At 46.2% G+C, this 23,278-nt stretch overlaps 1 protein-coding gene across 2 annotated transcripts in view; it reads right to left on the bottom strand.

Moving 5' to 3' along the window:
* Positions 1 to 23,278, bottom strand: part of FASN (fatty acid synthase) — an 86,884-nt gene that overhangs the window by 7,225 nt on the left and 56,381 nt on the right. For both annotated transcript variants that reach the window (XM_077833001.1, XM_077833002.1), the window contains 6 exons: positions 22,092 to 22,315; positions 21,595 to 21,796; positions 14,606 to 14,757; positions 13,881 to 13,972; positions 13,574 to 13,725; positions 7,719 to 7,961 (listed from right to left, as the gene is read on the bottom strand). In XM_077833001.1, coding sequence (XP_077689127.1) covers positions 7,719 to 7,961; positions 13,574 to 13,725; positions 13,881 to 13,972; positions 14,606 to 14,757; positions 21,595 to 21,796; positions 22,092 to 22,315 — 1,065 coding nt within the window. The remainder of the gene's footprint in view (positions 1 to 7,718; positions 7,962 to 13,573; positions 13,726 to 13,880; positions 13,973 to 14,605; positions 14,758 to 21,594; positions 21,797 to 22,091; positions 22,316 to 23,278) is intronic.

Genomic DNA, 23,278 nt, shown 5'->3' with positions numbered 1-23,278 from the left:
GCTAAACAGATTTTATGCTATTGTACAGACCACCAGAGAAACTAAAGCATTCATTAGAGGAACTCACCTCATACCTTGCCAGCATGTTGGTAAAATATCCTAGTCATTGCAGATGCAACACCCCTGTTCCCCAAATCATATCCTCACTGGCTCCCTACAACTTTCCCAAATCACCTCCAGTCCATCCCCCATATCTGGGTCACACCCTGAACCTGGTGTTTGGATTAGTTGTCAATTTACATAATAGTGCAAGCCACTATAGATCTATCAGTTCTTGCCAATAGCATCCAGTATCAAACACTGTGTTCCTGGGCAAGCTCACAGAAACAATAGCCAAAGGCCAACTTCAAGCTCATCTAATTGACGCTAATATCCTAGACCCAGCATAATCTGGATTCAAACTAAGACATGGGACTGAAACCCATTAGTGGCACTGATGGATATCATTCCGCTGTCAATGGCCAGAGGGCAGACACCCATTCTCATCCTCCTGAATTTTTTTTTTTTTTTTTTTTAAAACACAACGTTCAACACCGCTGAGCATTCACAGATTCCAAGACCAGGATGCACCATTGGATCATGTAGTCTGACCTCTTTATAACATAGGCCAAAGAACTTTCCCAAAATCATGATGGAGAATCTATCACGAACCTTGGTAAATTCTAATGGTTAATTACTCTCACCACTGAAAATTTACACCTTATTTCTAGTCTGAAAATGTCTAGCTTTAACTTCCAGACAGTGGATTGTGTTAATTCTCTACTAGATTGAAGAGCCAATTATTAAATATTGTTCCCCATGTAGATACTTACTGATGGCTCAAGTCACCCCTTAACCTTCTCTTTGTTATGCTAGACTAAAAGAGCTTAATCTATTTATCTTTATAAGGCAGGTTTTCTAATCCTTTAATTATGCTCATGGCTCTTCTCTGAACTCCTCTCCAATTTACCAACATTCTTCTTGAATTGTGGGCACCAGAACTGGATGCCATATTCCAGCAGTGGTCGCACCAGTGCCAAATTCAGAGATAAAATAACCGTCCTACTCCTACTGCAAATTCCCATTTATGCACCTCAGGATCACATTAGCTCTTTTTATCCACAGCATGACACTGGCACCTCACATTTGGCTGACTACCCACTATGACTCCCATATCTTTTTCAGAATCACAGCTTCCCAGGATAAAGTCCCCCATCCTGTAAGTATGGTCGACAATTTTTGTTCCTAGATGTGTACATTTACATTTAGGCATATTAACACGTTTGTTTGCACGCAGTGGGACTCCACAAGTATCAATTCTCTTTCCAGTTCTATTCAATATATATACATGCAGCCACTAAGTAAACTGGTCAGTCAACATGGACTCATGCCAGCAATGTGCAAATGGATACATCTCTCTTCTTATCCTTCACCACATGTGACAATACCTTACGAAATCAGCTCATGGATAAAAACAGCAGTTTGAAGGTGAATCTTATGCAACCATGCGTTGCATAAGAGAAACTGAAGATTTCCTGGACAGACTCAGGATATGCTTCTACAGATGCAACGTTCTAAAGATTCAGAGCAGGCTGCACTGCGGGGACAGGAGGACGGTGAAGAAATCTGGCAGCATGTGACCTCCAGAAGAAGAAAGGGGTGCGTCCATGTACCAGCAACGCAGATACAGGTAAGTAACCGTTTTCATGTTCTCTCCACAGGTACTAATGCGGAGAGTGGACTAGATGATACATCTGAGGGAAGGGAACAGAAGGAGACTCCGCCGATTGGAAGGCATGAGATGCACTGTCCTAGGGATGGGGGTTCCACAACCACCGCTCCCAAGAGAATGAGGCAGGTGGTGGTGGTCGGGGACTCTCTCCTCAGGGGGACTGAGTCATCTATCTGCCTCCCCAACCGGGAAAATCAAGCTGCTGCTTGCCAGGAGCTAGGATTGACAATGTGATGGAGAGACTGCCAAGACTCATCAAGCCCTTGGATTGCTACCCCTTCCTGCTTCTCCACGTGGGCACCAATGATACTGCCAAGAATGACCTTGAGCGGATCACTGCAGACTACGTGGCTCTGGGATGAAGGATAAAGGAGTTTGAGGTGCAAGTGGTCTTCTCATCCATCCTCCCTGTGGAAGGAAAAGGCCTGGGTAGACCCCGTCAAATCGTGGAAGTCAACGAATGGCTACGCAGGTAGTGTCGGAGAGAAGGCTTTGGATTCTCTGACCATGGGATGGTGTTCCAAGAAGGAGGAGTGCTAGGCAGAGACTGGCTCCACCTAACGAAGAGGGGGAAGAGCATCTTCCCAAGTAGGCTGGCTAACCTAGTGAGGAGGGCTTTAAACTAGGTTCACCAGGGGAAGGAGACCAAAGCCCTGAGGTAAGTGGGGAAGTGGGATACCGGGAGGAAGCACGAGCAGGAGCGCGCGAGAGGGGAGGGCTCCTGCCTTATACTGAGAAAGAGGGACGATCAGCGAGTTATCTCAAGTGCCTATACACAAATGCAAGAAGCTAATGTACTCAATGCTTTTTTTGCCTCTGTCTTCACTAACAAGGTCAGCTCCCAGACTGCTGTGCTGGGCATCACAACATGGGGAATAGATGGCCAGCCCTCTGTGGAGATAGAGGTGGTTAGGGACTATTTAGAAAAGCTGGACGTGCACAAGTCCATGGGGCCAGATGAGTTGCATCCGAGAGTGCTGAAGGAACTGGCGGCTGTGATTACAGAGCCATTGGCCATTATCTTTGAAAACTCGTGGCGAACGGGGGAAGTCCCGGATGACTGGAAAAAGGCTAATGTAGTGCCAATCTTTAAAAAAGGGAAGAAGGAGGATCCTGGGAACTACAGGCCAGTCAGCCTCACCTCAGTCCCTGGAAAAATCAAGGAGCAGGTCCTCAAAGAATCAATCCTGAAGCACTTGCATGAGAGGAAAGTGATCACAGAATATCAGGGTTGGAAGGGACCCCAGAAGGTCATCTAGTCCAACCTCCTGCTCGAAGCAGGACCAATTCCCAGTTAAATCATCCCAGCCAGGGCTTTGTCAAGCCTGACCTTAAAAACCTCTAAGGAAGGAGATTCTACCACCTTCCTAGGTAACGCATTCCAGTGTTTCACCACCCTCATAGTGAAAAAGTTTTTCCTAATATCCAATCTAAACCTCCCCCACTGCAACTTGAGACCATTACTCCTCGTTCTGTCATCTGCTACCATTGAGAACAGTCTAGAGCCATCCTCTTTGGAACCCCCTTTCAGGTAGTTGAAAGCAGCTATCAAATCCCCCCTCATTCTTCTCTTCTGCAGACTAAACAATCCCAGCTCCCTCAGCCTCTCCTCATAAGTCATGTGTTCTAGACCCCTAATCATTTTTGTTGCCCTTCGCTGGACTCTCTCCAATTTATCCACATCCTTCTTGTAGTGTGGGGCCTTTAGATTGGATATTAGGAAAAACTTTTTCACTATGAGGGTGGTGAAACACTGGAATGCGTTACCTAGGGAGGTGGTAGAATCTCCTTCCTTAGAAGTTTTTAAGGTCAGGCTTGACAAAGCCCTGGCTGGGATGATTTAACTGGGAATTGGTCCTGCTTCGAGCAGGGGATTGGACTAGATGACCTTCTGGGGTCCCTTCCAACCCTGATATTCTATGATTCTAAGCCTGGGAAACAAGCAGGGAGAACTCGAAGTCCTGGCACAGTCCAGGAATTATGATGTGATTGGAATAACAGAGACTTGGTGGGATAACTCACATGACTGGAGTACTGTCATGGATGGATATAAACTGTTCAGGAAGGACAGGCAGGGCAGAAAAGGTGGGGGAGTTGCATTGTATGTAAGGGAGCAGTATGACTGCTCGTGAGCTCAAGTATGAAACTGCAGAAAAACCTGAGAGTCTCTGGATTAAGTTTAGAAGTGTGAGCAACAAGGGTGATGTCGTGGTGGGAGTCTGCTATAGACCACCAGACCGGGGGGATGAGGTGGACGAGGCTTTCTTCTGGCAACTCACGGAAGTTACTAGATCGCAGGCCCTGGTTCTCATAGGAGACTTCAATCACCCTGATATCTGCTGGGAGACCAATACAGCGGTGCACAGACAATCCAGGAAGTTTTTGGGAAGTGTAGGGGACAGTTTCCTGGTGCAAGTGCTGGAGGAACCAACTGGGGCAGAGCTCTTCTTGACCTGCTGCTCACAAACCGGGAAGAATTAGTAAGGGAAGCAAAAGTGGATGGGAACCTGGGAGGCAGTGAACATGAGATGGTCGAGTTCAGGATCCTGACACAGGGAAGAAAGGAGAGCAGCAGAATATGGACCCTGGACTTCAGAAAAGCAGACTTTGACTCCCTCAGGGAACTGATGGGCAGGATCCCCTGGGAGAATAACATGAGGGGCAAAGGAGTCCAGGAGAGCTGGCTGTATTTTAAAGAATCCTTATTGAGGTTACAGGGACAAACCATCCCGATGTGTAGAAAGAATAGTAAATATGGCAGGCGACTAGCTTGGCTTAACAGTGAAATCCTTGCTGATCTTAAATACAAAAAAGAAGCTAACAAGAAGTGGAAGATTGGACAAATGACCAGGGAAGAGTATAAAAATATTGCTCAGGCATGCAGGAGTGAAATCAGGAAGGCCAAATCACACCTGAAGTTGCGGCTAGCAAAATGTTAAGACTAACAAGAAGGGTTTCTTCAGGTATGTTAGCAACAAGAAGAAAGTCAAGGAAAGTGTTGGCCCTTTACTGAATGAGGGAGGCAACCTAGTGACAGAGGATGTGGAAAAAGCTAATCTACTCAATGCTTTTTTTGCCTCTGTCTTCACGAACAAGGTCAGCTCCCAGACTACTGCACTGGGCAGTACAGCATGGGGAGGAGGTGACCAGCCCTCTGTGGAGAAAGAAGTGGTTTGGGACTATTTAGAAAAGCTGGACGAGCACAAGTCCATGGGGCCAGATGAGCTGCATCCGAGAGTGCTGAAGGAACTGGCGGCTGTGATTGCAGAGCCATTGGCCATTATCTTTGAAAACTCGTGGCGAACGGGGGAAGTCCCGGATGACTGGAAAAAGGCTAATGTAGTGCCCATCTTTAAAAAAGGGAAGGAGGATGTAATCAGAGGTCAAGGAAACGAGAACAGCAAGATTTTAGATTTAGTTGTAGACAATGCAGAAGAAATTACAAGTTAGACTGGGAGGAAGAGGAGTCCAACATCCCTGTCATAGTCCTTTATGGATGATGCTGGATGTAGCATATGCAAGAGAATTAGGAGCTTGGCATACAAAAGTGGAGTGGTAGAAGTACCATGTCAGATGGTGAGATACAGGTTCCTTTGACAGCCAGGAGGTGAAGGGAAGAGGAAAAAAGGTGGAGGGGATGGGTAAGACTGTTGGTGTACTGAGACCTCTGCCTATCATGCTGACCAGTACTGTCTTATTAATTCCTTATACACCCTTTCGGTCTGTTTGCATTCATTTATAGTCTCTTGCCTTATACTTAGTTTGTAAATTCTCAGGGGCAGGGACTGTTTTTTATTCTGTTTGTACAACACCTAGAACAATAGGGTCCTGGTCCATGACAGGGGCTCCTCAGTGCTACTACAATAATAAAAAGATGGAAAGATAGGACAGAAGAGGATGGAACAAGGCAGCACAGGGCAAATGTGATTGGCATCCTAACAAGATGATAAAGCAAAATAAATATTGAATCAACTAGTTATACAGATCATTAAGGATCAGTTAATGAAAAATCAGGATACAGAAAAACAAGGCATCAGAGAGTTAAAATGAAACACTGAACTCTAAATCTTGTTCCCCACTGCCAATCCCACCACCTCTTCCTCCAAATTCTGCATAATTATAACCTTGGTGTCATCTTCCCCTTGTGCATCTGGACTCTTGCTAATTCCTCCTACCACCCTAAATACTCTAACGTAAAACCTTCTCTTTGTCCCCATGGCTCAAACTGGTCTGATCTTCCTTCTCTCTGGCCTCCCCTGACTCAACTCCATTGGTCTCCCTTTCAGTCTGTCACAGAGATCCTCCTCTCCAACCATGTTCCCTCTCCCTTGAATTTTTGCACTGATGACTACTCTTTTGCATTTAGTTCAAGCTGCTCACGCTTAAGGCTTTTCAAAAACACTCCTCTCTATATGTCTGACCTCATTTCCTCCTACACCAAATCCTGCTCCCTGTGTTACTCCTGAGGGAATTCTGCACCAAAAAATTAAATATTCTGTGCCAAAAAAATATTAAATATTCTGGGCACAATATTTTAAAATTCTGCATATTTTATTTGTCAAAACACCACAATATAGTCACACCATTTTCAATTATTTGCTGACAAGTATTTTGAAATACGTTACCATTTTCAATCATTTTGGTGTGATTATATTGTTATTGTGTTTGTGTTATTTTGACAATTAAAATATGCAGAACTTCGCAGAATTTTAATTTTTAAAATTTTTCAGTGCAGAATTCCCTCAAGAGTACCAGGGTACTGTGTGGTGCAATCTGCATATGGGTAGCTTGGTGGGGGGTCTGGGTGCAGGGGGGAATCTGGGTGCAGGGAGAATGGGAATCTGCAAGGGGGGGTGAGGTGAAGGTGATTAGTGCTCAGTGGGGGGAGGGTCAGGGTGCAGCTGGTTGGGGCTCAGTGGGGTGAGGGTCCAGGTATGGGGGGCTCCTGATGCAGGTGATGAGGCTCAGTAGGGTGGAGGTTTGGGGGACTTGGTGGGGGGCTCCTGATGCAAAAAGGGCTTGGTGTGGGGTGTTCTAGGTGCCTGGTGTGGGGGGGGGTGTCACTGTATAGGGAGCTGCTCCCCCTGTCTGCCCAACCCCTGTGCATTTGGACCCCCCGCACCATCCCCCCCCCCCCCCCCCCCCCCGAGCCTCACCTGCCCACCCCCTGCAGTGCAGAGCTTCTTGCAGCCAGGGGAAGTTTCTGGGGCTTGATCTGACCCAGCCCCGGCTGCTCCGTGCAGGGAAGTGGGAACTTAGTCTCCGTCCTCCTCCCCACCACACCTCCAGTTGGGACTAATGTCCCTGGGTGGCCAGGGCATCCCCAGACCTCCCTCCCCCCAATGATTTACCTCTCCCCCCGGCTGCCTGAATAGACATGTCTGAGTTGCCAAGAGGAAGCAAAGCGATTGGGGGGCAGAGGATATTTTTCTGCTGTGCTACAGTTGCACAGAATTTCCCCAGGAGTACTGTGTTCCACCCACGCTTCTCTTCTAGCCGCTCCTTTTGTCGTCTTCATACAATCCCAACCCAATGCTTTCTTCCACAACTCCTGCACTACCTAGTGCAGCTTTCCAGACACTTGTCAAATACTCACACTTCAAACCACTCCTAAACCCCACCCCCAAAAAACAAAACAAACCACCACCTGTTCTGTGAGGTCAGCTCTGACCGCTGCCTGGGCGGCTAATGTATCGGCATGTATCTCGATATTGTGAAATCTTGGGATCTAAGGTCTAGCCTTCAATCTGTGCATTCTTTTCTATTGAGAATTCTGGGCACATGCACAGTGCTATAAAAATAGTGATACAAGCAGCACTCCCACGGCTGTAGAAGAGATGCTTCTGAAGAGTCAATAGACACTCTTGGACCACAGCAAGCTGCACACCTGCACTCAATTTCCTACAGATAGTGGCTGGCACCAATATGTCCTATAGCAGATTCTAGAGTAAGATGCTTCTAGAATTCTGATCACAGAATATTTGTAATTATTAATGATCTGATTTACCCAGGATGTGGGCAACAGCCTCCACAAGGTCCCGCTGGCTGCTTCCCTCACTCTTCACTGAGACCTTCTCTGCCAGAACAAAACTAGACATGACAGGATGAGGCTGATTCAGGAAGCGGTCCAGAACCTCCAGGCATGAGCTGAGTCGCTGGGGAAGAGTTCCACCAACCACAGTGTCGTTACTGCCCATGGTCTCCAAGACAACACCCACATCACCAATGGCACCCCACTGCACGGCCAGGCCTGCAAAAGAAGGCAGAAGAGAGAACACATTAAATGACTAACTGGAGCACATGGCAGCAGGAAGAGGGGAAAGCTAAAGAAAACAGAGCAGGTGTCTTCATTCACTTGAAAATCTGGGTGAAGGGTCAGAATCTGGGAGGAATGTGAGCAATTGTAGCAGAGACAAAGGAGGGACAGGAGGGAATATAGAGAGGAAAGTCTAATGAACATCATAAAAGTATGGGGAATAAAACAGGAAGAACCAGAAATTCCAGTGAACAACCACAGTTATGACATAATTGGCATTGCAGAGACTTGGTGGGATAATTCATGACTAGAATATTGGTATAGAAGTATACAGTTTGTCCAGTAAGGATAGGCAGGGAAAAAAATAGGAGAAGTTGTTGCCATGTATATCAAAGATAGATACACTTTCATGGAGGTTGAAATAGAAGTGGGAGGTAGACCTGTTGAAAGCCTCTGGGTAAGGATAAAAGGGGTAAAAAGCAAAGATGATGTCATGACAGGGGTCTATTATAGAATGTCTAACCAGGAAGAAGAGGCGGATAAGGCTTAACAAACAAAAACAAAACAAAACAAAAACAAGAAATCATCCAAAGCACAGGACTTGATGGTGGGGGTGGGGACTTCAACTACGCAGATATCTGCTGGGAAAAGAATACAGAAAGGCACATATTGTCCAACAAGCTATTGGAATTCATTGGAGACAACTTTTTTATTGCAGAGGGTGGAGAGGCTGTTCTAGATTTGATTCTGACAAATTCTGGTTTAGAATTTGAAGGCAGCTTGGGTGAAAGTGATCATGAAATAAGAGCTCATGATTTTAATGAATGGTAGGAGGAGGAAAAAAAAAGCAAAAGACAGGGTTTCTTCAGGTATGTTAGCAACAAGAAGAAAGTCAAGGAAAGTGTGGGCCCCTTACTGAATGAGGGAGGCAACCTAGTGACAGAGGATGTGGAAAAAGCTAACGTACTCAATGCTTTTTTTGCCTCTGTCTTCACAAACAAGGTCAGCTCCCAGACTACTGCTCTGGGCAGCACAGCATGGGGAGGAGGTGACCAGCCCTCTGTGGAGAAAGAAGTGGTTCGGGACTATTTAGAAAAGCTGGACGAGCACTAGTCCATGGGGCCGGATGCGCTGCATCTGAGTGCGCTAAAGGAGTTGGCGGATGTGATTGCAGAGCCATTGGCCATTATCTTTGAAAACTCATGGTGATCCGGGGAAGTCCCGGATGACTGGAAAAAGGCTAACGTAGTGCCCATCTTTAAAAAAGGGAAGAAGGAGGATCATGGGAACTACAGGCCAGTCAGCCTCACCTCAGTCCCTGGAAAAATCATGGAGCAGGTCCTCAAGGAATCCATTCTGAAGCACTTAGAGGAGAAGAAAGTGATCAGGAACAGTCAGCATGGATTCACCAAGGGCAAGTCATGCCTGACTAATCTAATTGCCTTCTATGACGAGATAATTGGCTCTGTGGATGAGGGGAAAGCAGTGGACGTGTTGTTCCTTGACTTTAGGAAAGCTTTTGACACGGTCTCCCACAGTATTCTTGCCAACAAGTTAAAGAAGTATGGGCTGGATGAATGGACTATAAGGTGGCTAGAAAGGTGGCTAGATTGTTGGGCTCAACAGATAGTGATCAATGGCTCCATGTCTAGTTGGCAGCCAGTATCAAGTGGAGTGCCCCAAAGGTCGGTCCTTGGGCCGGTTTTGTTCAGCATCTTCATAAATGATCTGGAGGATGGTGTGCATTGCACCCTCAGCAAGTTTGCAGATGACACTAAACTGGGAGGAGAGGTAGATACGCTGGAGAGTAGGGATAGGATACGGAGGGCCCTGGACAAATTAGAGGATTGGGCCAAAATAAATCTGATGAGCTTCAACAAGGACAAGTGCAGAGTCCTGCACTTAGGAGGGAAGAACCCCATGCACCGCTACAGACTAGGGACCGAATGGCTCGGCAGCAGTTCTGCAGAAAAGGACCTAAGGGTTACAGTGGACGAGAAGCTGGATAGGAGTCAACAGTGTGCCCTTGTTGCCAAGAAGGCCAATGGCATTTTGCGATGTATAAGTAGGAGCATTGCCAGCAGATTGAGGGACGTGATCGTTCCCCTCTATTCGACATTGGTGAGGCCTCATCTGGAGTACTGTGTCCAGTTTTGGGCCCCACACTACAAGGAGGATGTGGAAAAACTGGAAAACGTCCAGCGGAGGGCAACAAAAATGATTAGGGGACTGGAACACATGGTTTATGAGGAGAGGCTGAGGGTACTGGGATTGTTTAGTCTACGGAAGAGAAGAATGAGGGGGAATTTGATAGCTGCTTTCAACTACCTGAAAGAGGGTTCCAAAGAGGATGGATCTAGACTGTTCTCAGTGGTAGCAGATGACAGAACAAGGAGTAATGGTCTCAAGTTGCAGTGGGGGTGGTTTAGGTTGGATATTAGGAAAAATTTTTTCACTAGGAGGGTGGTGAAACACTGGAATGCGTTACCTAGGGAGGTGGTGGAATCTCCTTCCTTAGAAGTTTTTAAGGTCAGGCTTGACAAAGCCCTGGCTGGGATGATTTAGTTGGGGATGGTCCTACTTTGAGCAGGGGGTTGGACTAGATGACCTCCTGAGGTCCCTTCCAACCCTGATATTCTATGACAATGGACTTCAAGAAGGCAGACTTTACCAAACTCAGAGAATTGGTAGGTAAGACATTATTGAGGGCACAAGAACAAACTATTCCAATGCGTAGGAAAGAGAAATTATGGTAAGAGACCACCCTGACTTAAACTGGAGATCTTCAACAACCTGAAACTCAAATAAGAGTCGTACAAGAAGTGGAAGCAAAGTCAGATTACAAAGGATATATATATATATAAACAAAAACACCACACACAACCATGAAGAGACCATTAGAAAGGCCAGGGCACAAAATGAGATTAAACTAGCTAGGGACATAAAGCGTAACAAGGAAATATTTTACAAATACATTAGAAGCAAGAGGGAGATGAGGACAAGGCAGGTCCATTCCTCAATGAGGAAGGAAAATCAGTTTAACTTGAGAATCAGAAAAGATAATGGTGCAAAAAAAAAAAAATAAAATAAAATAAAAAAATTAATTTGTAAGCACCTAGAAAATAAGGTGAAAAGTAACAGTCAACATGAATTTGTCATCAAGAACAAATCATGTCAAACCAACCTAATATCCTTCTCTGACAACCCTTGTGCATAGGGGGAAATCAGTAGATGTGGTATATCTCAACTTTAGTAAGGCTTTTGATACTGTATTACATGATCTTCTCATAAACAAACTAGGGAAAGATAGCCTAGATGAACCTGCTTTAAGGTCCAGCGTAGTTATAAATGGTTCACAGTCAAGCTGTAAGGGCATACTAAGTGCGTCCCAAAAGTATCTGTCTTGCATCTGGTTCTATTCAATATCTTGATCAAGGATTTAGATAAAGGCATAGAGAGTATGCTTATAAACTCTCTGGATGATACCAAAATGGGAGGAGTTGCAAGTGCTTTGGAGGACAGGATTAAAATTCAAAATGATTTTGACAAAATGGGAAAATGGACTGAAAGAAATAGGATGAAATTCAATATGGGCAATGTACTACACTTAGGAAGGAATAATCAATTGCACAGAAGATAAAAAGGGAAATGACTGACTAAGAAATAGTACTGTGAAAAGGGATCGGGGAGTTATTGTGGATCACAAACTAAATATTAGTCAACAATGTAATACTGTAGGAAAAAAGCGAACATAATTCTGGGATGTATTAACAGGAGTGTTGTAGGCCAGACACAAAAAGTAATTCTTCCACTCTACTCCGCATTCATCGGGCCTCAGATGGAGTACTGTGTCCAGTTCTGGTACCAGACTTTGGGAAATATGTAGACAAACTGGAGAAAGTCCAGAGTAGAGTAACAAAACTGATTAAAGGTCTAGAAAACATGATCTATGATAAAAAAGATTAAAAAATTTGGGTTGGTTTAGTCTGGAGAAGAAAAGACTGAAGAGGGATATGAGAACAGTCTTCAAGTACTGGGCTTCAATTGCAGCAAGGGAGATTTAACTGTAACAGCAGTTAAGCACTGGAACAAATTACATAGAGAGGTTACAGAATCCCTAACATTGGAGGTTTTTAAGAACAGGTTAGACAAACACCTTTCAGGAATGGTGCGGATAATATTTAATCCTGTCTCAGTGCAGGGGATTGGTCTAGATCAGGGGTGGGCAAACTTTTTGGCCCGCGGGCCACATCGGGGTTGCAAAACTATATGGATCGTGACCGTGATCGTCCCCCTCTATTTGACATTGGTGAGGCCTCATCTGGAGTACTGTGTCCAGTTTTGGGCCCCACACTACAAGAAGGATGTGGATAAATTGGAGAGAGAGTCCAGCGAAGGGCAACAAAAACGATTAGGGGTCTGGAACACATGACTTATGAGGAGAGGCTGAGGGAACTGGGATTGTTTAGTCTGCAGAAGAGAAGAATGAGGGGGGATTTGATAGCTGCTTTCAACTACCTGAGAGGTGGTTCCAGAGAGGATGGTTCTAGACTATTCTCAGTGGTAGAAGAGGACAGGACAAGGAGTAATGGTCTCAAGTTGTAGTGGGTTGGATATTAGGAAAAACTTTTTCACTAGGAGGGTGGTGAAACACTGGAATGCGTTACCTAGGGAGGTGGTGGAATCTCCTTCCTTAGAAGTTTTTAAGGTCAGGCTTGACAAAGCCCTGGCTGGGATGATTTAGTTGGGGATCGGTCCTGCTTTGAGCAGGGGGTTGGACTAGATGACCTCCTGAGGTCCCTTCCAACCCTGATATTCTATGATTCTATGGAGGGCCGGGTAGGGAAGGCTGTGCTCCCCAAACAGCCTGGCCCCCATCCCCTATCTGCCCCATTCCCACTTCCCACCCCCTGACTGCTGCCCTCAGAATTCCTGACCCATCCAACCCCCCCTGCTCCTTGTCCCCTGATCTCCCACCCAGAACCCCCACCCCTAACTGCCCCCCTGGGACCCCACCCCCTATCCAACCCCCCCTTCTCCCTGTCCCGACCCCTATCCACACCCCCACGCCGACAGGCCCCCCGGGACTCCCATGCCCTATCCAGCACCCCCCGTTACCTGACCACGCCCCCCTCCCCCCGAATCTCCACCCCATCCAACCACCCCCTGCCTGTCCCCAGGGACCCCCTGCCCTCTTACCATGCTGGAGCCAGGCTCACTGCCTGGCAGGAGCAGCAGGCCAGAGCACTGGCAGCGCAGCACAGCAGGCTGAGGCTGTGGGGGAGGGGCCGGGGATGAGCCTCCCCGGCTGGGAGCTCAGGGACCAGGCAGGACCGTCCCGTGGGCCGGATGTGGCCCGCAGGCCGTAGTTTGCCCACCTCTGGTCTAGATGACCTATCAAAGACCCTGCCAGTCCTATGTTTCTAGGATTCTATGCTGATTGACAATCCACAGAGTACAAAGAGTGTGTGCATGAGCCAGAGAACGAGGGGGGGAAGGAGCTCTGAGCATTCACATTTGCTCCAGAGAAGTGCATGAGATATCTTATTTTCTTCTGGTTGTTGATGGAGTGGGCATTATCTGTAGAAGAGGCCCTGCAGTGTTACCTGGCAGCCCATCATGCCGTCGCTGCTCACAGATGCGCTCCATAGTAGAGTTGGCAAAACCATAGTTACTCTGCCCAACATTTCCTCTTCCACAGCTTATAGAGGAGAAAGCAACAAAATAGTCCAAGTCTGGACACTTTTCACGACTCACCCTATGAATGGAATAGAAAAAATTATATTAAATTAACAACTTGTTTTAAAAGGATCGTTCCCCTCTCGTGACAGTAACAAGTTGAGACCTTTCTGAATGTTATTGGCCTCTGGCCCCATTCAAGCACCCCACATTTATTCCTCCTATGACACCTACCGGTCCAGATGAAGGGTGCCTGCAAACTTGGGTTTGCTGACATCATGGAAGAATTCTGGAGACTGATTCTCTAGCATGGCATCTTTAAGGACCTGCAGGAGACAGAAGAAGTAACATCAATATCTCTCCGGTCTCTGCTCAGGTTGAGTCTAACCCTGCTGCAATTTCAACCTCAAAAATATGCACAAGCAGATTCTACATTAAGTTGTGGAACAAAAGATCCAGCCAAGATCTCCCAGAAATGTGTTCTGAATGTTGCTCTGTACAGAGATGCTGGAGAGGCACAGAAAGGTAATACCACGTAGGTTTTACACGTTTAAGCTGAAATATTACTAAGAACAAGAGAATCTCTTAGCTGAAGATGGTAAGGCCCTACCAGCCTCAACAAAAAGGCTTCATGTTGTCCTGGTCTCTCTAGGACTCCTACTGTGATGGTCTTCCTTAACTAGAAAGTGCAGGATAGGCCTTTTTTCGGCCCCAAGGGTCACGAGGAGCTGAACATACGGTCTCTGTAGTGCAACTACCTGAGGGAAACAAGACCCAGACTGAGGAAGTGAAAGAACAACAACTTCATGTTATCAAGCCTATTCCAGCCAACTGCACTTTGAAAGACAGAAAGGTTGCCTGAGCTGTCCCCCTGTTGACTTGGCCCTGTATGATCAATGCAGAAAGCACTTTTGCAGCTGCTCTGTCCTTTCTGAGTTCCAAGCATTTTTGTCACTCACCATCGCTAAATTGAAGATGCCCCCAACTGGTCCAAGCTGTAAAGCTTTTTCTATCAAGTGCTGCGTTCCTTCTAAAGTCCCAACATCACTGGTGGACACCAGGACCTGGACGCCCATCTCCTTCCACTCTCTGACTCGTTTAGCTTGATAACCTGCAAAAAAAAAAAAAAAAAAAAAAAAGGCTAGTTTGAGATTCATTATTCCAGACACACTAGGCCAGAGGTCGGCAAACTACGGCCCATGGGCCACATCCAGCCCACAGGACCATTCTGCCTGGCCCTTGAGCTCCCTGCAGGGGAGGCTAGCCCCTGGCCCCGCCCCTGCTGTCTCCCCTCCCCTGCAGCCTCAGCTCGCTATGCTGCCAGCTCTCTGGGCGGCGCGGCTGCGAGCTCCTGCCAGGCGACGCGGCTGCCAGTCCTACTGCTGAGCGACATGGTAAGGGGGAAAGGAGTGGGGGGGGTTGGATAAGGGACAGGGGGTCCCTGGGGCAGTCAGGGGACAGGGAGCGGTTGGATAGGTGTGGGAGTCCCGGGGGGCCTGCCAGGGGACAGGGGTGTGGATAGGTGTCAGGGCAGTCAGGGGACAGGGAGCATGGGGGAGGTTGGATAGGAGGTGGGGTCAGTGGAGGGGGGGGGTCCCAGGAGGGGGTGGTCAGGTGACAAGGAGCAGGGGGCTTTGGATGGGTCAGGGATTCTGAGGGGGGCAATAGGGGGCAGGGGCCAGGCTGTTTGGGGAGGTACAGCCTTCCCTTCCCGGCCTTCCATACAGTTTTGGAACCCCGATGTGGCCCTCAGGCCAAAAAAAGTTTGCCCACCTCTGCTCTATGCCCTGGTGAAGCTCTGCTTCCTGCACTTCTCAGTTCATACTTACCCTGTCTAAGACAAACAGGAGCATTTAAACTAAAGCATTAGAACTCTGTCTTATGGTTGCAGACTGATTCAGTGTTCACTAACGGTTAGACAGACGACAGATTCAGTGTTCTTTTCCCCAACTGCCATCAGTTCACAGTGTGATCGAAGACATGTAACTTGGTGCTCCTGTATCCCTATCTTTAAGATGAAGACAATACTCCCTCTTCTAAATGCTGAGCATATTGGATGGAGATGCTATTTAAAATGTGGAATGCTTTCCTTGTGGTATAGTGTAGCCATAGCTCACAGGAAATAAGCTCCCTGAAAAGGAATCTAGCAACTTTCATTGTGGCCTTTGAAAGCTCTTCCATGTTTCAGGTCCCACCACATACACCCTCTGGTAACAGTGTGTGCTCTCTCTCTGGGCAAGGCTGTAGATTTTACTTTATACAGAGCCAAAAACATGCCTTGTGCTTTGCAGACATAGGATGATATGGTTCCATAAAGGCGAAGCTTTGAAAAGGAGAGAATGAAGGCCAGGGGTAACAAGTCAGGAAGAAAGAAAAGGAGTACTTGTGGCACCGTAGAGACTAACCAATTTATTTGAGCATAAGCTTTCGTGAGCTACAGCTCACTTCATCGGCATCCGATGAAGTGAGCTGTAGCTCACGAAAGCTTATGCTCAAATAAATTGGTTAGTCTCTAAGGTGCCACAAGTACTCCTTTTCTTTTTGCGAATACAGACTAACACGGCTGTTACTCTGAAACAAGTCAGGAAGGAGTGTTCTGCTGGATAGGCAGAGGGAGCCATACGAAAGAGGACATTACATGGAGAGGACAGTGAGGGAAGGAAATGAAGAAGGAGTTGTGAACAGAGGATGAGAAGAGAGGTAGGCAGGAACAGAGTTATATATGATCTTGAAAGCGGGGACAAAGTCTGCTGCAGCAGTGAAGGGATTTGAAGAGGGGACGGACATGATAAGATCAGCAGGCAGGGTGGATTAATTTTCACAGCAGCACTTTGGACAAGGAAGGCAAGAGTGAAGGAGGTGGAAGAAAGAAAGGGTGCAGTAACTAAGGTGAGAGATGAAAAGTTGGACAAGATTTAAGGCAGTGGGATAGAAAGGAATGGATAGATTTTGGAATGGAGAAGTTGGCAGGAGTTAGCAACATTGAAGTTGGAGGACTGAGGTGGGGAGTCAAATGCCACCAAGTTTTGCATGCCTGCAGAACATGCAGGGTCGTGGGTTTGCCAATGGAAATAGAAAAAGTAGTAGTTTTTCCCATGTTGAGCCTGAGTCGGTGTCAGGACAGAGGAACACAAGACAAAGACAGGTGTGGATGAGGCAGATCTGAATCATTTAATTATTGGGTAATGTCACTCAGGGATATGAGCAAGAGGGAAAAAAAAAAAGACAAATGACAGATCTCTGGGGAGGGGACAAGAGCTTGAAGGTTACTACCCCTGTATAATGGTTGCATAGGGAAGATGCACAGTCTTTGAAACTAAGAGAATGAATCATAGAATATCTGGGTTGGAAGGGACCTCAGGAGGTCATCTAGTCCAACCCCCTGCTCAAAGCAGGACCAATCCCCAATTAAATCATCCCAGCCAGGGCTTTGTCAAGCCTGACCTTAAAAACTTTAAGGAAGGAGATTCTACCACCTCCCTAGGCAACACATTCCAGTGTTTCACCACCCTCCTAGTGAAAAAGTTTTTCCTAATATCCAACCTAAACCTCCCCCACGGCAACTTGAGACCATTACTCCTTGTTCTGTCCTCTTCTACCACTGAGAATAGTCTAGAACCATCCTCTTTGGAACCACCTCTCAGGTAGTTGAAAACAGCTATCAAATCCCCCCTCATTCTTCTCTTCTGCAGACTAAACAATCCCAGTTCCCTCAGCCTCTCCTCATAAGTCATGTGTTCCAGACCCCTAATCATTTTTGTTGCCCTTCGCTGGACTCTCTCCAATTTATCCACATCCTTCTTGTAGTGTGGGGCCCAAAACTGGACACAGTACTCCAGATGAGGCCTCACCAATGTCGAATAGAGGGGGACGATCATGTCCCTCGATCTGCTCGCTATGCCCCTACTTCTACATCCCAAAATGCCATTGGCCTTCTTGGCAACAAGGGCACACTGCTGACTCATATCCAGCTTCTTGTCCACTGTCACCCCTAGGTCCTTTTCCGCAGAACTGCTGCCTAGCCATTCGGTCCCTAGTCTGTAGCTCTGCATTGGGTTCTTCCGTCCTAAGTGCAGGACCCTGCACTTATCCTTATTGAACCTCATCAGATTTCTTTTGGCCCAATCCTCCAATTTGTCTAGGTCCCTCTGTATCCTATCCCTGCCCTCCAAGGTATCTACCACTCCTCCCAGTTTAGTATCATCCGCAAATTTGCTGACAGTGCAATCCACACCATCCTCCAGATCATTTATGAAGATATTGAACAAAACCGGCCCCAGGACCAACCCCTGGGGCACTCCACTTGACACCGGCTGCAAACTAGACATGGAGCCATTGATCACTACCTGTTGAGCCCGACAATCTAGCCAACTTTCTACCCACCTTATAGTGCATTCATCCAGCCCATACTTCCTTAACTTGCTGACAAGAATACTGTGGGAGACCGTGCCAAAAGCTTTGCTAAAGTCAAGAAACAATACATCCACTGCTTTCCCTTCATCCACAGAACCAGTAATCTCATCATAGAAGGTGATTAGATTAGTCAGGCATGACCTTCCCTTGGTGAATCCATGCTGACTGTTCCTGATCACTTTCCTCTCATGTAAGTGCTTCAGGATTGATTCTTTGAGGACCTGCTCCATGATTTTTCCGGGGACTGAGGTGAGGCTGACTGGCCTGTAGTTCCCAGGATCCTCCTTCTTCCCTTTTTTAAAGATTGGCACTACATTAGCCTTTTTCCAGTCACCTGGGATTTCCCCCGTTCACCACGAGTTTTCAAAGATAATGGCCAATGGCTCTGCAATCACAGCTGCCAATTCCTTTAGCACTCTCGGATGCAACTCGTCCGGCCCCATGGACTTGTGCACGTCCAGCTTTTCTAAATAGTCCCATACCACCTCTTTCTCCACAGAGGGCTGGCCATGTATTCCCCATGTTGTGATGCCCAGCGTAGCAGTCTGGGAGCTGACCTTGTTCGTGAAGACAGAGGCAAAAAAAGCATTGAGTACATTAGCTTTTTCCACATCCTCTGTCACTAGGTTGCCTCCCTCATTCATTAAGGGGCCCACACTTTCCTTGGCTTTCTTCTTGTTGCCAACATACCTGAAGAAACCCTTCTTGTTACTCTTGACATCACTCGCTAGCTGCAGCTCCAGGTACGATTTGGCCCTCCTGATTTCATTCCTACATGCCCGAGCAATATTTTTATACTCCTCCCTGGTCATATGTCCAACCTTCCACTTCTTGTAAGCTTCTTTTTTATGTTTAAGATCTGCTAGGATTTCACTGTTAAGCCAAGCTGGTCGCCTGCCATATTTACTATTCTTTCGACACATCGGGATGGTTTGTCCCTGTAACCTCAACAGGGATTCCTTGAAATACAGCCAGCTCTCCTGGACTCCTTTCCCCTTCATGTTAGTCCCCCAGGGGATCCTACCCATCTGTTCCCTGAGGGAGTCGAAGTCTGCTTTCCTGAAGTCCAGGGTCCGAATCCTGCTGCTTACCTTTCTTCACTGTGTCAGGATCCTGAACTCAACTAACTCATGGTCACTGCCTCCCAGATTCCCATCCACTTTCATGAGAATCTCTAGACGGAGGACAGGGAGACTTTGTAAAGGAAGGAGTCATTGGGGACTTGAGTAAAGACAGTTTCAGTAGAGTGGAAAGGTAGAAGCCAGATTGTACAGGGCACCCTTTTAAGTATATCAGAAGCAGGCTTTCTGCTAAACAACCAGAGAGCCACAGGACAATCGAGATGCTAAAGGAGCACTCGAGGACGATAAGCCCATTGCGGAGAAGCTAAATGAATTCTTTGTATCCGTCTTCATGGTTGAGGATGTGAGGGAGATTCCCAAACCTGAGCCATTCTTTTTAGGTGACAAATCTGAGGAACTGTCCCAGACTGAGGTGTCAGAGGAGGTTTTAGAACAAATTGATAAACTAAACAGTAATAAATCACCAGGACCAGATGATATTCATCCAAGAGTTCTGAAGGAACTCAAATGTGAAATTGCAAAACTACTAACTGTAGTCTGTAACCTATCATTTAAATCAGCTTCTGTTCCAAATAACTGAAGGATAGCTAATGTGACGCCAATTTTTAAAAACGGCTCCAGAGGTGATCCTGGTAATTACAGGCCGGTAAGCGTGACTTCAGTACCAGGCAAACTGGTTGAAACTATAGTAAAGAACAAAATTGTCAGACACATAGATGAATATAACTTGTTGGGGAAGAATCAACATGGTTTTTGTAAAGGGAAATCATGCCTCACCAATCTGCTAGAATTCTTTGAGGGGGGTCAACAAGCACGTGGATCCAGTGGATACAGTGTACTTAAATTTTCAGAAAGCCTTTGACAAGGTCCCTCACCAAAGGCTCTTAAGCAAAGTAAGCGGTCATGGGATAAGAGGGAAGGTCCTCTCATGGACTGGTAACTGGTTAAAAGACAGGAAACAAAGGGTAGGAATAAATGGTCAGTTTTCAGAACCGGGAGAGGTAAATAGTGGTGTCTCCCAGGGCTCTGTACTGGGACAAGTCCTATTCAACATATTCATAAATGATCTGGAAAAAGGGGTAAAAACAGTGAGGTGTCAAAATTTGCAGATGATACAAAAAACTACTCAAGATAGTTAAGTCCCATGCAGACTGCAAAGAGCTACAAAAGGATCTCTCAAAACTGGATGACGGGGCAACAAAATGGCAGATGAAATTCAATGTTGATAAATGCAAAGTAATGCACATTGGAAAACATAATCCCAACTATACATATAAAATGATGAAGTCTAAATTAGCTGTTACCACTCAAGAAAGAGATCTTGGAGTCATTGTGGATAGTTTTCTGAAAACCTCCACTCAATGTGCAGCGGCAGTCAAAAAAGAAAACAGAATCTTGGGAATACTTAAGAAAGGGATAAATAAGACAGAAAATCTCATATTGCCTTTATATAAATCCATGGTATGCCCACATCTTGAACACTGCATGCAGGTGCGGTAGCCCCATCTCAAAAATAATAATAATAGGAATTAGAAAAGGGCAACAAAAATGATTTAGGGATATGGAATGGCTTCCGTATGAGAAGAGATTAATAAGACTGGGACTTTTCATCTTGAAAAAGAGATGACTAAGGGGGGATATGATTGAGGTCTATAAAATCATGACTGGTGTGGAGAAAAAAAAAAAAAAAAGTGTTATTTATTCCTTCTCATAACACAAGAACTAGAGGTTACCAAATGAAATTAATAGGCAGCAGGTTTAACAAACAAACAAAAGGAAGTATTTCTTCACACAATGCACAGTCAACCTGTGGAACTCTGCCAGAGGATGTTGTGAAGGTCAAGACTATAACAGAGTTCAAAAAAGAACTAGATAAATTCAATGGCTATTAGCCAGGATGGGCAAGGATGGTGTCCCTAGCCTCTGTTTGCCGGAAGTTGGGAATGGGCAACAGGGAATGGATCACTTGATGATTTACCTGTTCATTCTCTCTGGGGCACCTGGCATTGGCCACTGTCGGAAGACAGGATACTGGGCTAGATGGACTTTTGGTCTGACCCAGTATGGCTGTTTTTATGTAATATGTGAGAGGCTGAGAGCATGTATTAACAAAGAAGCATAGGCAGCAAAAGGAGAAAGTCCACTGAAGAAATTCAAAGGCAAAGGAAACGCAAGAGATGATGTACAAGATGGAAGAGGAGGCCGGGTCAAGAGATTTATCTTGGAATACTGGAGACTATAGCATGTTTAAAGGGAGAGGGAAAGGAAAAAATGGGACAGTGTGGTGTTCCAGGAAACTGGATGATCAGAGGGACATGGGAACTGAGCTCTACTTTGTGCCTCAAATTTTTGTTAGCGGACTACAATCTGAAACATTAACTATGGGCACAATCATGAGACCACAACTCCTGGTCTCCATTCTCCCCACCCCTTATTTTAGGTTATCCTCTTACCAGATCGTATGCCAGAACGAGATGTCAGTACAAGCTTCTGAGCGCCTCTTTCAACCAGCCACTGAGCCAATTCCAGACCAAAGCCACCTAGGCCTCCTGTAATGATGTAGGACTTTGTAGGTGGGCAGGAAGTTCGGGAGATGGCGGCGAGTCTGACAGGCTCAATCTCCCTCACAGAAAATTCCTTCTCTTCCTCTTGGACCTTCCAACAGTCAGACAACAACAATTAAGTAGAAGAGGAAATAGGTCACACCTCTTTGGATCCAGAACCAAGGGCTCTAGAGCATTAGATGTGTCAACTGGCTGAGTTGGCAATATTGTGAGCTATGGGGTTAATGGATTCCTTCTCTCTCTCCTTCCCAGCTATGCTGCTCTAGTTAGGGAATTTCAACCTCACTACACATGGCCCATTTTTCTGTATGCAGTTCATACACACAGGATTCCTGGGTCAGGATGACAGATGTAGAAGAGAAGCCAAGGCCTACAGGTGTCATTACCTTGATCATAACTTTGCCAATGTGTTTTCCTTGTGCCATGAACCTGAAGGCAGCTTCTACCTCCTCTCTGTTGAAGATCGTAGTCCTCAGGGGTTTTACCACACCATCTCTTATACCGGTCTTCAGCAGGTCTGACACTTCCTCCCACTCCTGGTTTCCCTCTTCAAATATGGCATCTAGCAGGATTCCATGAAATGCTACATTCTTCAGGAAAAGGGCCATTCCTAGAGGAAGAAACATGGTTAGCACATGTCATAAATATAAAGGGAAGGGTAAACCCCTTTGAAATCCCTCCTGGCCAGGGGAAAGCTCCTCTCACCTGTAAAGGGTTAAGAAGCTAAAGGTAACCTCGCTGGCACCTGACCAAAATGACCAATGAGGAGACAAGATACTTTCAAAAGCTGGGAGGAGGGAGAGAAACAAAGGGTCTGTGTCTGTCTATATGCTGGTCTTTGTCGGGGATAGACCAGGAATGGAGTCTTAGAACTTTTAGTAAGTAATCTAGCTAGGTATGTGTTAGATTATGATTTCTTTAAATGGCTGAGAGAAGAATTGTGCTGCATAGAATAACTATTTCTCTCTGTGTATCCTTTTTGTAACTTAAGGTTTTGCCTAGAGGGGTTCTCTATGTTTTTTTTAATCTAATTACCCTGTAAGATATCTACCATCCTGATTTTACAGAGGGGATTTCTTTATTTCTATTTACTTCTATTTTTATTAAAAGTCTTCTTGTAAGAAACTGAATGCTTTTTCATTGTTCTCAGATCCAAGGGTTTGGGTCTGTGGTCACCTATGCAAATTGGTGAGGCTTTTTATCCAACATTTCCCAGGAAAGGGGGGGTGCAAGTGTTGGGAGGATTGTTCATTGTTCTTAAGATCCAAGGGTCTGGGTCTGTAGTCACCTAGGCAAACTGGTGAGGCTTTTTACTAAACCTTGTCCAGGAAGTGGGGTGCAAGGTTTTGGGAAGTATTTTGGGGGGAAGGACGCGTCCAAACAGCTCTTCCCCAGTAACCAGTATTAGTTTGGTGGTGGTAGCGGCCAGTCCAAGGACAACGGGTGGAATATTTTGTACCTTGGGGAAGTTTTGACCTAAGCTGGTAAAGATAAGCTTAGGAGGTTTTTCATGCAGGTCCCCACATCTGTACCCTAGAGTTCAGAGTGGGGGAGGAACCTTGACAGCACACCA

Source organism: Eretmochelys imbricata, chromosome 14 (assembly GCF_965152235.1).
Source record: "Eretmochelys imbricata isolate rEreImb1 chromosome 14, rEreImb1.hap1, whole genome shotgun sequence".
NCBI lineage: Eukaryota > Metazoa > Chordata > Testudines > Cheloniidae > Eretmochelys > Eretmochelys imbricata.
The sequence above is the reverse complement of the archived record's forward strand: the minus strand, read 5'-3'. Positions and strand labels throughout refer to the sequence as shown.